We start from the raw sequence: 14,611 nt of genomic DNA on the forward strand, positions 1-14,611 counted from the left end.
TCTGAGGTCATATTAAGACCTACAGGTGTCTTTGCAGGTGTGGCATCTTTGGCACCTGCAGACAAACCTCTACTGTTTGTGTCAGTAAAATAACTGTGAAGGAAAAGCAGAGAACTGACATCATCTGTGTGGATCAGCACTAGAGGGGAATGAGGTGTATCTTGCAAGTGGGTTTCCCAGTAGGAAATGACAACAGAGCCAGTAGTGAGACCTTGGAATTTCAAATTTCTATTTGTGGTTTGCACCGAGTAAGGGTTTGTAAGTACAGACACTTTTCTTCCCACTCGCAAACTTGACTTGTGTCTGTCTTGAATCTTCCACTGAAGTTTGTGTTCTGTTTTTACTCTTCCATTCCAACTAAGCAGTTGGAATTACGGGCATGTTTTTTGGAAGAGACTAGTGGATGTGAACTAGTCCATTGTTCTGCATGGAGGAATGGAGGAGGTTAGTCACTGTCACTGGATCAGGTCAGGTATGTCTTTGTCAGGCCTGATCTTAAAAACCCCACAGATTCTGTGGTGTCACCAAACTTTTCTAGTGCAGTACAGCCCACCTAAGTAAGGAAGTTCTTCCTAATCTCCAAACTGAAGTTCCCAAGCCACAATTTGCATGTCCCCTGTAATAATGTGTGCTGTTGCATGGTAGAATCTGGCTCATCTTCCTTGCAGCTTCCCTTCCGGTAAGGGATGGGCCTATTCACTGTAATAGGCTGACATCAGATCTTTTGTCTCCACTGCCAGACTAAACAAGCCCAGCTGCTGTTAACCTCTCCTTGGAGGTTGTATGCCCATAGCCATCTTGGTAGCCATCTGTTCAGCCCTTCCATGTTTTTCAGCATGTCTTTTGAACTGGGAAGTCCCACACTGCACACAATATTTCAGTATTGACCACACAAGAGTCAGGCAGACCTTCTCTGATGATCTGCTGGCCACACTAAACTAAAAATATACTAAATACGCACTAAAGTAAACCTATACTAAAGCCCAGGTTGTGGTGTGCCCTGCCTTTGATGAGAGTACACCGTTCACTCATCTCATTTGATGTCCACTGTAATCCTCCGACTCTTTTCAACAGAGCTGCTCAACCACTCACTTTCCCACCTGTGCTGATGCTTAGGTTTCATCAGTTGCAGAACTTAGTCTTTCCTTGTTGAGCTTCGTGATGTTTTGCTTAGCCCAGTTCTCGGGTTTCTCTGTGGCCTTTTGGATAGAAGCCTCACTGTTCAGCTCAGTGTTGAGCCTCACTGCTGATTTGGTGTCACCTGCAAGCTCTCTGCCTCATCACCCAAGTTGATGATGAAGATACTGAAAAATATTGGTCCCACTATATCCTTTGCTGTTCTCTGCTTGCTACTGGCTGGGAGATGATGTTGGAAGTTTTGATAGTTTCTGAGTATGCTGCAGTCATCACTCAGTCCTCATTGACAAAGGCGCTTGTTTCACCAGACAGTGCATTCTGGTTAGTAAAGAATGATTTGTCTTTTGCAAAACCCACATTGACTCTTCCTGGGTACCTTCATTTCTTTAACATGTTTGGAAATAGATTCCAAGAGGATGCACTCCATTGTTTCCAGAACAGAGCTTAGGTGAGGTTGAGCAGCCATTAGTTCTTTGGGTCTTTGTCTTTACTTGCCTTAAATATGAGCATAACACCAGCCATTTCTGGGTTTAAGGAGCTCCCCTCATCTCATGGATTTATTTCCTGTGTCCGCCTGACTTAGACAATCCTAGCCCCTGAGGCCATACAAAATCCTGTTTCTTAACCATCCATTTCCAGTTTGGTTTTCCTGTTCATATCCATTCATGGCTTTTGGTTTGTGCTTACTAGCTCCTTATCTGCTTCTAAATTCTAAGCTGATTCCTTCAGTTCCTTCTGCGTCTCGTTTCTTCCCAGATTCATTTTCTCCTTGTTTCTGTCAGTGGTACTAGCTCACTCCCAACTTCATCATAACAGTGTTTTCCCTCTGCTTCCCTCTTTGCCTTGGCCCTATTTCCTAGCTCTTCTGCCAGTACCAAGTTGCTTGTTCTGGTGTTTATACCACAATGCTTCCCATGTCCTCCTATTTCAAGGCAATTTTGTTCCTTCTGTTGCCATTCTTGTGTTGGGAGAAATGTATTCTTAAAATGCAGTATTGGTCCTGAATCAGCTTCCTGACACTACCAGATTGCTCTGTTCAAGATTGGGTTTACTGCAGCGAGAATCCTTGCATTTTGTGCTCTACTTTATACAAAAAATGAGTTCTTTTCACTCCTATTTTCTGTGCATGTGACATTTTAAAGTTGTATGCCTTGGGCAGATTTACAGAAAGTTTTTGCAGGGCAAACGAGCACATGTACTTTGTCAGATTTCACTTCCTCAGTCCAAAGCTTCTCAGAGAAAAGCTTAGAGTAACAAAATATTGTACAAATGCTTTCTTTTTATCTTGGTTTTGGAAGAGATTGACCATTTAGTTAAAAATGTTTGTAAACAGTTTGGTCAGACAGATACCCAGTAGTGATAGCTTTAGCCCAAGTAACCAAAGTCTGCTACAATTCGATGGTAATGTGATCTTACAGTCCTGGGAAAAGTTACAGGAAAAGAAACTTGTATTTTTAGAATATTTTGTTACTAAAATTGGCAGCAGTAGCAATTTGGCTTTTCTCCATAAATACCTAAGCATTAATTTGAATAAAATGTAGCTTAGTGAAATGGAAAGACCTAATATTGGTGTCATTTAAGAAGTCCCTTTTTATTTAAATCCAGTAATATATAAAGACACTTGTATTTCTCTGGGGCCGTTCTTCCTCAGAGCAAGATGTTGTGAAGGGAGGAGTTAAAGCATTGGTGTTTATAGCTGAATGTAGAAACAGTGGTGTGCTGGTGGTTCTAATTATGTATTTATTTAAATGGTGTTACAAGGAGTGCTTTCAAAGGAGCGTTTACGCAGCTCAGTAATGCTGCATATTTTGACACTATATTTAGTTACTGCCTATTTTTTTCCTCATCCATGATATGCTAGCTGTTTTAAATAGGTGAATTATTAGATTCTGAGATACCTTCTTTATTATAAAATCATTTATCAGAGTAGGCTAACTAGGATACAGGTTTGGGGACCATTTTAGTTTTGAAGGAGAGGGATTTGTTTGTGTGCATGCATGCACGTATGCATTGGAAAAAATGTGTATTGGTTTGCTGAGTAGTTAATGTTTTGGTTTCAACATGAGTTTTTTGTATGTCAGGATAATAGCTTCTATTAGATCAGAGAGCATGTCTGGAAAAAGTAGGTGAGCTGCTTTAATTTCAGTGTCCTACTGTGTTCAAAGGTGGGTGTTTGCTTGGAGGGAAGGTTTAGAGTGAAAAAGATGGATTACAGCAGTTGGATAATATGCTACTCATTTCAAGCATGTGCACATACTGATGCTGACTAATCCGTAATTTGACTCTCATTAGAAATACATTTGTATTTTTTTCTTTCTTCATCTCTCAAAAGTGGAATATCATCTCTGTCGGTTTAGATAGTAATGATGCTTTCTTTGTATAGATATGCTTTTTGTTCTTTCTGGTTTCTAGTTATGAGCCTGGGATAAATTTTACTTCCAAACACATGTTGGAGGTGTATGAATTATTCCATATGATGTCAGCAAACAGGTTTCTGCTTTGAATTTTAAAAGTTTAAGTACTGTGAATTCTGAAAGAGGTAATTGTCAGGCTTTTAAAGTGCAATGTTCTATGATTCAATTTCACAATTTAGAAAGAGGTTCCAATCACTACTGTAATATTTGAAGTTTCAGATCATAAACTCATGACTTTGTGATAGCTTGTGTGTTGTGTATGGGGTAAGGGCTCTGTTACTCTGGCCTCTTTGGTAACCACTTTGCCTTCTCAAATTCTATGGGTTTAGGATTATTGCAAATACAGTTTACTATATTAAATCTGTTATTTCAGTTATATTGATTCATTAATAATTGTGGTGTATTCTGAACTTCAAGGAATACTAACAAAGTATTTCAAGAATACACTTTGTTGATGGGTTTGCAAGATTTCTGAACCCTTGCTACTGTGTTTCTTTATTGCTACTAATGTTGTTTGGAAGATACAACAAAAGAATTGGAGTGAGTGAGTTATTCTCCAGAACATGAGCAGATGGACTCAGTTCTTAGCAATAAAAATGAAGATGAATGTCCCATTAGTGTTGATTCTTCAGTTCATATATTCCTATAGAAACCTGATGCTCAGGACCCTAGGAACTGTAGGGGTGTGTCCATCTACTCAGCCAATAGAAGAATCCCAGATATTATTTGCTGTCTTTTTTTAAGGCAGATGATTTTTTTAAGATATGTGTATATACATTTAGCACACAAGGAGCGAGTGTGGAAGATGGATCCAGTTTTTCTAGCATTATTAATTGGCAAATGTAGCATACTGTAAATAAGAGAATTGGGCCATGTATGAAATCACAGCCAAGTAACTTAATATAAATTTGTTAAATATTTTATACAAGAGAGGAAGAAGGATAAAAAAATTGTTGCTGTGTGTGGTGTATGATTTATTGGTGCCATTTGATCTACTTAGAACAAAAATAGGTGATGAATCCTTCTGCACTCTTCTAAACCAGTGTATTACACATCCTTTTGAAAGATGAAGGCTCTAACAAAACCAATTATTTATCACCGTTTAAATAAAGTGGCTGCACTTTCAATGTATCATGCTCTGCTTTCTCAAATAGCATGGCTATTTGTCCTGAAGCAACCTAAAGCTCTGGAAAAGGAAGAGCAAGGAGGAGGTAACAGTTTGTATGAAGCTTTGATCATGTTACTTGACATTGCACCATTAGTAGTTTCTTCTGGTCTTTAGTAACCTGAATTTGGTTGCACATATGTCGGTATCTTAAAAGCAGAAATAACCAACAACGGAGTTGTGGGACAATAAACCTACAGGAATATAAACTAACATGAAATACAGTGTCACAGTCATTAAACTATGATCCATAACAAGTCTGTTGTTGGTGACAGGTGGCAAAACATAGCAAAGTCCTCATGTAAGAATTACAGTTAAGTAGCTCTTTGTACAGATATATATAGGAAAGCTTAGTAACTTAGAACTAGCATATCTTTGTTCCCCTTAGTTATTTGGGATCTGGCCAATTTTTTTTTTGTTCCTGCCACCTCAGCAGTAGTGCAATCCCACATACCGCTAGTATAGTTTGGCTTTTGTAGCCTGTGGGTATGTTGCCTATTTCTGAGCTGGAATAGTTGCCTAAATTTCCATAGAACAGTGATACCTGAGTGTTGCAGCAGGCGCTACATGCTCTGTGGCATTAACTGGCTGTTTGCTGTTTTCAAATCCAGATGTGCTATAGAACTAAAAATAGATAGGGAGGCCTAAAGTCCAATCTGCACCTATTCTGTAGGGTGGACTTTAGACAGAAATGTGCTGTGGTCTCAGTTATAGAAGGATTTCCTTTAAACACCAATTTCCAAGTACTTTCTGAAATTAGATTTATGTTTGGGAGAATGGGGAGTTCTCATGATCAGATTGCTTTCTAGACATATTTCCAAGTGAGGATTGAGATGGAAAATGTTAGCAAATACATTCAATTATTATGAGATACTTGGAACTTACTCTAATATAGCCATAAAATTAGATGGATACAAACATCTCTTGGGAGTGGAGAAGAAACAACAAATACAAAAATAGTAGAGAGGGAAAATATATTGCTTTAATTGCATTAGAATTATTGGTAATACACATGGGTGTGCTTTTTATAAATCTGTTTGAAGTTTGCAAGAAGTTCAGAAATAGGTCACAGTTCAATTTATTTTAGCTATATTATTTTGATGTGTTTATCTCTCTGAAAATTGAAAGTTAATGCATTTTTGTGTTTTTCTTTAACAGGGCTCTGCTTGGTCAGAGTTGTGATGGCATTGTGCTCAGCACCGATGATTATTTTCGTCAGCAGTGTGGATACACGTATAATGCTGCTCAGCTTGGTGATGCCCACGAGTGGAACCGGAAGAGAGGTTGGAATGAATAAAAGGAATCCTATTGAGCTGTGTTACATAGGGGAAATAGAAGGGTGGCATAACATGTATGAGTGTTAGGAGTCTATATGAAAAGGAGTATATATATTTTAGCAAAGCATATATAGAAGTATTTAAAGTATTTTTTATACTTTAGTTCACGTATACATATACATTAAATTTTGAACTTCTGCAAGATTCAGAATTAAAAATAGATAACCTTGTTTCTTTGGGCATCAGGTTCTTGTTTCTGCTTGTTTTCATTCCTGCCTGTACCTTTTATTCTTTCTCTTAGAGTGTTTCAGTCAAAGTAGATTAGTGAAAGAAAATCTGGAGTAGTTTATTTTATTTTGTGTTCCATGTGGTTTATTAACTTGCACAATATTTCATTGCAGCAAAGCAAGCAATGGAGCAGGGAAAATCTCCAGTTATAATAGACAACACTAACACTCAAGCCTGGGAAATGAAGCCATATGTGGAAGTGGTGGGTTTTGTTGCATGATTGTCAACTGTAACAATTTTTCAAACTTACCCTTGCATGTGATAAGTTGATATGTTTTGTCCAGAAACATTTTTTTGCTCAAGTTTTTGGAGAGAGAGACAGCTTATTGATAATGATTAGTAATTGGTATGGCAATAGTTTAGATCAGTTTAAGGATTGACTTAATTTGCTTAGCCTGGAACAAAAGCTAAGACAAGCTGGGGTAGGTGAAATTCAGCATACTACCACAGCAGAGTATGCTGCATCTGTTTATTATACTTGTCTTTTATTTTTTTCTTACATTTTATGTGATCATGATACACATCACACATATTTCTTTGCTTGCTGCAGGCTCTAGAAAAAGGATACAGAGTGGAATTCCGTGAGCCAGATACTTGGTGGAAGTTTGATCCTGAAGAATTAGAAAAGTAAGGTTTCTCTTACAGATGTCATGGTACTTTATATATAGAGATAGATAGGCAGGTAAATATGCATGCATAAATATATATGCTGTAAGTTATATTTTATTCAAAATATTTTCTCAAGTACTTTACTAGTAGTATGAAATGTATTCTATTTAAATGGGCATTTTGAGGTATGCCTTTACATGGAAGTTTTATGGATAAACAAGCAGACAAGTAAGTACAAGCTCCATCTTGTTGGCCCAAAAGTCAATATTAAAGTTTTATTGGACATGTGTAGATCTGACTTAAAATACTGTAGAACATGGGTCATTGAACTTCTGGGTTCTGAGAATGCTTGGGAAGCTGCTTTTTTCTTCCTGGTTATTGTCCTTTTTGTCTCAGATATATCTGCATTAGGAATCTTACGAGGTATCAGACCAGCTCAGAGATATTTCTTTCTTTGAAATGTAGTGTAATACTTTCACAGTTGATGACAGAGTTCTCTCACTGATTGTTGTTTTACATGCATCCAACTGACATTGCTTCTAATTGTTTCAGCTTTGTAAAGTAGCCCTTACAGTGCACAAAGTACTTGTGTATAATGCTTGCTTTACTGACTTGGACTTTATTGTGTTTATAAATACTCTAAAGTTTTCACCTTTTGCTCCTAAGCTACCACTAACTTGTTTCTAGAGATGGAGTCTTCTCTCTGTAGAAGTTTTTCTAGTTTGGGGTGCAGCACAGCCAGGTTAGGAATCTTAGTAATCAGGCACTTCTAAGATACTCAGCATGAAATTTCCATTACATAAGACAGTCACTTTCCAGGAAAATTCATGTTTCCACATGATCTTAACAAGCAACGGGATAAACTGATGTTTGTTACTGTTGAATTTTACTGTTCAATCATTAATTGTAGGAGTAAAGCTTTTATCTGTCCCAGAGGAAAACCCTTGAACTGTGAAGTGCTGTTACCAGTTTTTAGAAGGTTCCTAGAAATATTTTAGCAGTTCTGGTTTCTTTAAATATTTGAATAGAGGCCCATTGCCTGGAAACTTTATTTTTTGGGAGTTTAAGAAAGGTGATGATGGTAAGTTTTCATTTTGTTCAAGAGAGGGCTCTTGTTCCATCAGCAAGCTTGCTGGGGATGCAGTTGTGGAGGGTAATATGGAAGCATTTAATAGTGACAGAACTTTGCTTTTATCAATAGATTCTGTGTTCCTCCAAGGAAAACAGTCTTCCTCCTCCTATCTGTTAGGAGCTTTTGGTGGTATGTGGAACTAATACAGATTAGTTCAGATAGATGGCTTTATGCTCTCTCAGCGTAGCCAAGCTGCCAAAGAATGAGCGAAGACATGCCTGAAGAGGAGAGCACAGTATTAAATGACACTATACAGCAAATTGATTTCCTTTTTTAAATCAGTTTCTATGCTTGATGCAATTTTGCTGTTAGTGATTTTATTATCCTGCCTTACTCTGCAAGGAAAAATACTTCCTCTTTCATGAAGTGATTATGCACAAGTCCATTCAATTGTGGATGAGTGTGCACTTTATGTCCAGAGTACTTGAGCTATAATCTTTTTCTCGGAGTACTAAGATAGGCAAAATATTGAGTAACTTTCTGCTTCCACCATTTGGTGTTAAAAGACTTAGACTTGCTCTTCTCATTTTTTGTCTGTCATGAGTGTCAAGTGCTTTATAAAATCTACATATTTCAAGAGGGTTGACTTTTTTCTCTACGATTAACCTTGTTCATATTTGTGAATAAAACCAAAACTGTTAAGACACACTAAGTGATTAGTTCAACATGCAGCTGCTCCTGGGCCACTTTAGCACAGTGTAAAAATTAGAAGCATTTAAACAATGAGCCACATGCGATGTTCACTCCAGCTTCTGGTGTTGCCTCAGGGAAGAGTGTCTGTGAGAGAAATGCACTGCTTAAGCATTTTCTTCACAGAAGGAAACCTGATAAAATACACCTTAAGGAGCCAGTGTAATTTTGAATAGTTCTGAGATCTGAATTCTGCTTCCATTCTGAATGTGAAACTAGTGTGCTACCTGCAGTGTGCTTTGAACCCTTGTCAACTTGATTCTTACTTCTTTGTTGTAATAATACTCACAAAGTCATTAGGGGGCTGGGTGGTGAGGAAATCAGTCTTTTAAAATACTTGTGTGGAGTATCCTCTTTCCAGTATAGCATGTTTGTTCCCAGTGTTGATTTCTCCTTTATAGAACTGAGCAAGTTGGTAAGGCCCATACCTCTTCTGTCACTGGCAGAAAGCACAAAGGTGCAGAAACACATTCCCTCTTTGTTTGTTGTGGAAATAATTCAGCTTGGATAAGGTTTCTTGGCAATAAGAATGTATTGGGTTATGATAAATGCTTGTTGATGCTACCAAAACATTTTGTTTCTGTTTTATGTCTCTTCTTTTAGATTCAGTTCTGTTACAGTTCTGGCAATTCTCTGACATTCAGTTTGTGCATGAGGCTTGTGGTTTTCTTTTGGCAGAGACTGAAATTCTCTGCTAACATGGATTTTAAAGTCTTATTACATAGATACCAAGGAGATAAATACATTCTAATGTAATGTGTAAAGCCTCAGGTTCTTAATAGACCAAGTTCTTCTGAAAGTGGCTGGTCACTGAGCACTGCAAGAATAGGACAGCACTTTTGATACCTTTTCCCTTACATGTGTTTCAGTACATTTCTAAATTTGCAGCAAGTGTCTGTTACAACTGGTAGATAAAAGTGTTGTGAGCATGTTGTTCTGGTTCAGAAGTTAAATTGCTTCTTACTCTGTAGAGATATTTCTTGATGAGAAAATATTCTGTCATTAAGTCTTGAAACTGTGCAGTTGTTTGGGTTTTTTTATGCTAGTTTGAGCATTGCTTTCATAAGGAGTAGTCTATGCTATTATTCATATCTCTACTCATTAGCTAGTATACCATGTAAAATCTGATGAATAATTAACAAAATCCTTCTAGGATAGTTCAGCTGCATAGCTGTAGTGAATAACATCACATTTCTGTATGAAGGATGTATGAGGATACAGTGTAATAAAAGCAAGAAGAAAAAATTGAGAATTTAGAGGGCTTTTTCTTGAAGACTGTAACATGCAATTATATATATACTTATATATAACTATATATAATTATAAACATACCAGACAATTTATTTAAATTTTTGTTTTTGTAGGAGGAATAAACATGGGGTCACTCGTGAGAAGATTGCTCAGATGTTGGAACGATACGAATATCAAATATCCATCCCTATTGTCATGAATTCAGTGGTACCTCCCCACAAAAACACTCAAAGACCACCTCTGCAGAGAAGACATAGGTGGGGAGACAATACAGACTCATGGAGTTCTTTCAGTATTTCCAGTAGCCAGTAACACAGTTGCAGTCAGTTAATAAGAATCTGTTATTTGCCTCTTCAAAACACATCATCGCCTCCGATAAAGTAGTGATCTTCTGTGTTTTAAATAGGCCTATTTCAAGACCCCTTTTCTTCTGGAGGTTGTTCTTTTTAATGGACTTACATGTAAATAAAATTGTACATTTAATGGTTTTTAAAACTACATTTATTAAAGTTGTAAGACCTTGGGTTTTAGTAAAATATTTAATATGGTATGGCATATAGCAGAGTCTTTCTTCATAAATCTGAGACAATGACGTTGTCATAGATGAGGTAACTGTTGAGCAGGGTTTTTTTATGGGTCATAATAAGGATCTTTAAAAAGAGAATTAAAGCCCCAAAAGAAGAGTTTATCTACACAGCAATCAATTTTAATGATTGTTATTTAGTCTTCTTACCTTTTTGGAGATTTTTTTGAAAGCAGTTATGTTCTGGATTGTGCTTTAGTTCTATTTGGTATGTATTGCCAGTTGGCAAAATTTTGGCATGTGTTTTCTGATTTCAGTCAAGAGGTTTGATTTTTGTGGTTGTTTTGTTGGTTTTTTCCTTTCTTTTTTGGTCTCAGAAGTTCATGTGGTAGCTGAAGCAACATTCTGCCCGTACAGTATTCACCAGCTGTAAACTGTGCAACCTGAATCATTTTTTTATTTATTCTCATTGGTAGTATATAAACTATGATGATGGTGGCACACCACCGACTTGTTTTGTGCTGACTAAAAAAAAAAAATTAAATTTTATCACTAAACACCCAAAATTTCACAGCTGTGTCTTTCTAAATCAGTTTCTTTCCTTTGTGATAAAAATGAGGTTTTAAAGAATTAGGCTGTCAATTCCCAGTCCACAGTTGGGATGCATCAATTCAATATAAATAGTGGATGTAATTCTGTAAAACCATCTTGCACTCCTAATTTTAGCGTAGCCAATGTAATCTGTTGAGCACATAACAAAGAATGAGCCAGCATGGAGACTGACTAACTGCTCTTTTTCTCTTAAAAAAATGATGAGTTTGTAAGTGTTCACTTTGCATTTTTTCTAACAGCTTGCTGTATTAATAAAATATATTTGTGTTCAGTATTGTTGAAGTAGTTCAATGCAGCAGTTTTTATTATTTTGAAGCTCGTAGGATTTTATACAGATGAGCATTTTTACTAACTTGCGAGCTGAAATAACCTAACTACACTTGACTTCCTTATACACTGAATGATCAAACGTAGAACAGGAAATTTTGTAAAGAACATGAGTATGTAACTAGAAGAATTTGGATGGTTATCTATTACTCATTTGGTGTCATAGTATCAGAATTTTGAAAATTCCGAAGCCAGCATAATTTTTTTTAATTGTAGACGATTTTTGAATAGGCCCTAAAAGTTACTTTGTCAATAAAGTCTGAATACTATGAAACCTGAAAATCCAGGTATATAATGAAGTATCTTTCTGTGGTTTTTTACATCTATTGTGCAAAGTTAAATTTATAGTGGTTTTTTATAATTTAAAGTGTTTCAGTAGCGCATGCATTGTTAATATATTGAATTATGTGTATGTGTAGAAAAGAGGCTCCCCAACTATATTATTCATTGTCTGTTATTCATATCAAATATCTTACTGTATTTTAGTTTTCATGGTTATCTTTTTCTGTGTCTCAAGGGAATCATGGATATCATTGTAAATGCTCAGTAATACTTCAATTATGCCAAAGTTTTTATATTTAAACATGAAAGCACATTTCAAGTGTGGGGGAGATAAAAAGATTTTAGACTCATTTACTCTGTTACTGTAAGCTATAACATGATAAAATTTATTGAGGCTTATGAGCTATGCACACAGTGTGCTGAAGCATGTCAAGAAAGAGCTGATTGTTGAAGACTGAAATGGGATTTTTTAGCAGTATTTAATTTGAATAGGTACTAATTTGTACTGTTTTAAGATGGTGTGGCTTTTTTGTGTCACCTTTTTAATTATGGGTGGATGGGAGTGTTTTTGCTGTGCAAAGCATGCTGATCAATAGGCCTGCAGTTTGCAAAGAACACTTAGGAAAGGGAACCTTTGCAATTTGTTTCTGTATCAAACATTTGTAAATTGCTTCATCTGTACAGCTGTATTCCAAGGTAAGTACAGTGACATGGTAGGTGAAAACACTGGAATTACTGTCAGTGTAACACTTCTATTTCATGGTATAATCATATTTTTTGAGGATATGACAGTCACAGACATATATATCAGAAGTTGATTTTACACTATACACTATTTATATGTAAAAATAAAAAATTATGTGAAATACATGTTGCAGGTATTGAATTTTTCATGCCCTCAAAACCAAGGAAAATTAGTTATTTGCTCAAAATGTATGTGCAAGAAATGTAAGAACTTGCTGCTCAGCTAGACAGGGGATCTAAGAATTTTTACTGTCTGTACTTTCTATACAATACTTGTGTTGATGATGATAATGTACCTAGAACAAAGGTTTCCTATTGTTCACTTTTTAAATAAATTGCTAGTTCATCATATTTAATGAAATAATAGTGTCAGGTTGGGGTTTTTTCAAATTTAACTAATGCTTAGAACCATAATGTTATAAATTCTGAGTTTCTCCTGCATACTTGAAACTAGTGGGATGTTTGGTAAGTAAATTTAACACTCAGCTTTTCTAAGTGTGAAATGTAAATGAAAATTAATACATAGAACATACATCAGTTGGTTCATATAGCAGACCACTTAGCATCAGCTGTATAGGGAAAAATGATTCTAGTTTTACTGCTTCATCTAAGCTGCTGTTTCGTGATTTATTGGTTTACTTCCCAAATTATCAAAGGTTTTCATCAGCATTCTTTGGGTGATTTAGTTTTCTCATTTTAATTTTGTATGGACAAGAAAAAAATCACCACCCCAAGACCAAACCCTAAGAAACCTGTGTGCTGGTTTTGGGTGGGATAAAGTTAGTTGTCTTCAGAATAGCTGGTCTGGGACTGTGTTTTAGATTTGCCCTGGAAACAATACTGATAACACAGGGGTGTTTTTGTTACTGCCGAGCAGTGTTTACACAGCATCAAGGACTTTTTGCTCCTCACAGGGAGTTGGGAGGGGACAGAGCTGGGACAGCTGACCCCAGCTGACCAAAGGGAGATGCCAGACCTTAAGGCGTCAGGCCTGATATATAAAGCTGGAGGAAGAAGGAATGAGGGGGTTTGGAATGGTGGAGTTTGTCTTCTGAAGTAACAGTTACATGTGATGGAGCCTGGCTTTCTTGGGGATGGCTGAACACCTGCCTGCCTGTGGGAAGTGGTGAATGAATTCCTTGTTTTGTTTAGCTTGCATGTGCAGGTCTTGCTTTACCTGTTAAACTGTCTTTATTGCTAACCACGAGTACAACCTAGATGTAACACTCATAATTTTTTAACATTTAAGTGATGTTAAATGATCTCCTGTGAGGAATTCTGTCGTGTTCTTGTAGCCATGTCCTCTGGAGGTTAATCTAGTTTGCCATGATACATAATTTTTTAAAACTTTTTGTGTTTAAGACGAAGGCCACGATTTTGTCTCGTCATCTGTCTCTTGGAACCTTTTGCAGAAATGGTTGTTTCTTTGCTAATAGATAGCTAGAAACAAGGCTTTCTCTACCTGAGATAGGACCCATAATATTTATACTTAATTGTTTTGTGTCTGTCTTCCCTGTTGTAATTTAGACTTTTGGTATTTTCTTTGAGCTGAGCAGTAAGTTTCATTCTCAGTGAATTAGAAGAATTCTCACATTCGTGTGTGACATGTGGTTTTAACTTCTGCTTTCTCCTAGCAATCAAATTTTCTGGAAGAAATGTTTTTGCTCAGTACTGGTACATCATGGAAATGAGGTGATTAGGTATATGTTGAGACTTCAAAAGAATAGACACATGTATTAAAATTCCCTGTAAAAAGCATTAAAAAGACTGTTGAAACTGAAAGTAAGTCCTCCTTTTGAGTGATCAGATGTTTCATGTGGATCAGATGTGGAATACTTCACTTTAGTGTTTCTAGAGTGATGCTTGTCTCATTTAAATGTTTATATTCTCATCCTTTTGAAATAAAAGCAGTAGCAGAGATCAAAGCTCTCTATTAATATTGTAGGTGAAAATCTTGTACATCAATAAATTTGTTGGGTTTTTCTTCTCTTTTTATAGGCTAATTGGTTGAAATTATCTGTAAATCTGCTTATTTTGAGTTCACAGAAAAATGTGTGAAAACGTAATTGGTCTTTTTTGGAAAAAAAGTAGTAAGTAACAGAGCTTGTCAAGGTCTGATCATCTCAAATTTGTCTTTATTTCTGTAGTAATGGAGAAGCA

At 36.4% G+C, this 14,611-nt stretch overlaps 1 protein-coding gene across 9 annotated transcripts in view; it reads left to right on the top strand.

Moving 5' to 3' along the window:
- N4BP2L2 (NEDD4 binding protein 2 like 2) overlaps positions 1–14,611 on the top strand; it is a 41,900-nt gene that overhangs the window by 5,852 nt on the left and 21,437 nt on the right. For 7 of the 9 annotated variants that reach the window (XM_042014137.1, XM_042014133.1, XM_042014139.1 and 4 more), the window contains 4 exons: positions 5,875–5,999; positions 6,395–6,483; positions 6,832–6,908; positions 10,077–10,220. In XM_042014137.1, coding sequence (XP_041870071.1) covers positions 5,875–5,999; positions 6,395–6,483; positions 6,832–6,908; positions 10,077–10,220 — 435 coding nt within the window. Of the gene's footprint in view, positions 1–5,874; positions 6,000–6,394; positions 6,484–6,831; positions 6,909–10,076; positions 12,813–14,611 lie in introns of those variants that run through there. The other 2 variants (XM_042014140.1, XM_042014141.1) reach the window with 2 other exon arrangements.

This window comes from Corvus kubaryi, unplaced genomic scaffold (genome assembly GCF_017639235.1).
Source record: "Corvus kubaryi isolate FWS band 111438036 unplaced genomic scaffold, C.kubaryi_AGA036_p1.0 split1-65, whole genome shotgun sequence".
NCBI lineage: Eukaryota > Metazoa > Chordata > Aves > Passeriformes > Corvidae > Corvus > Corvus kubaryi.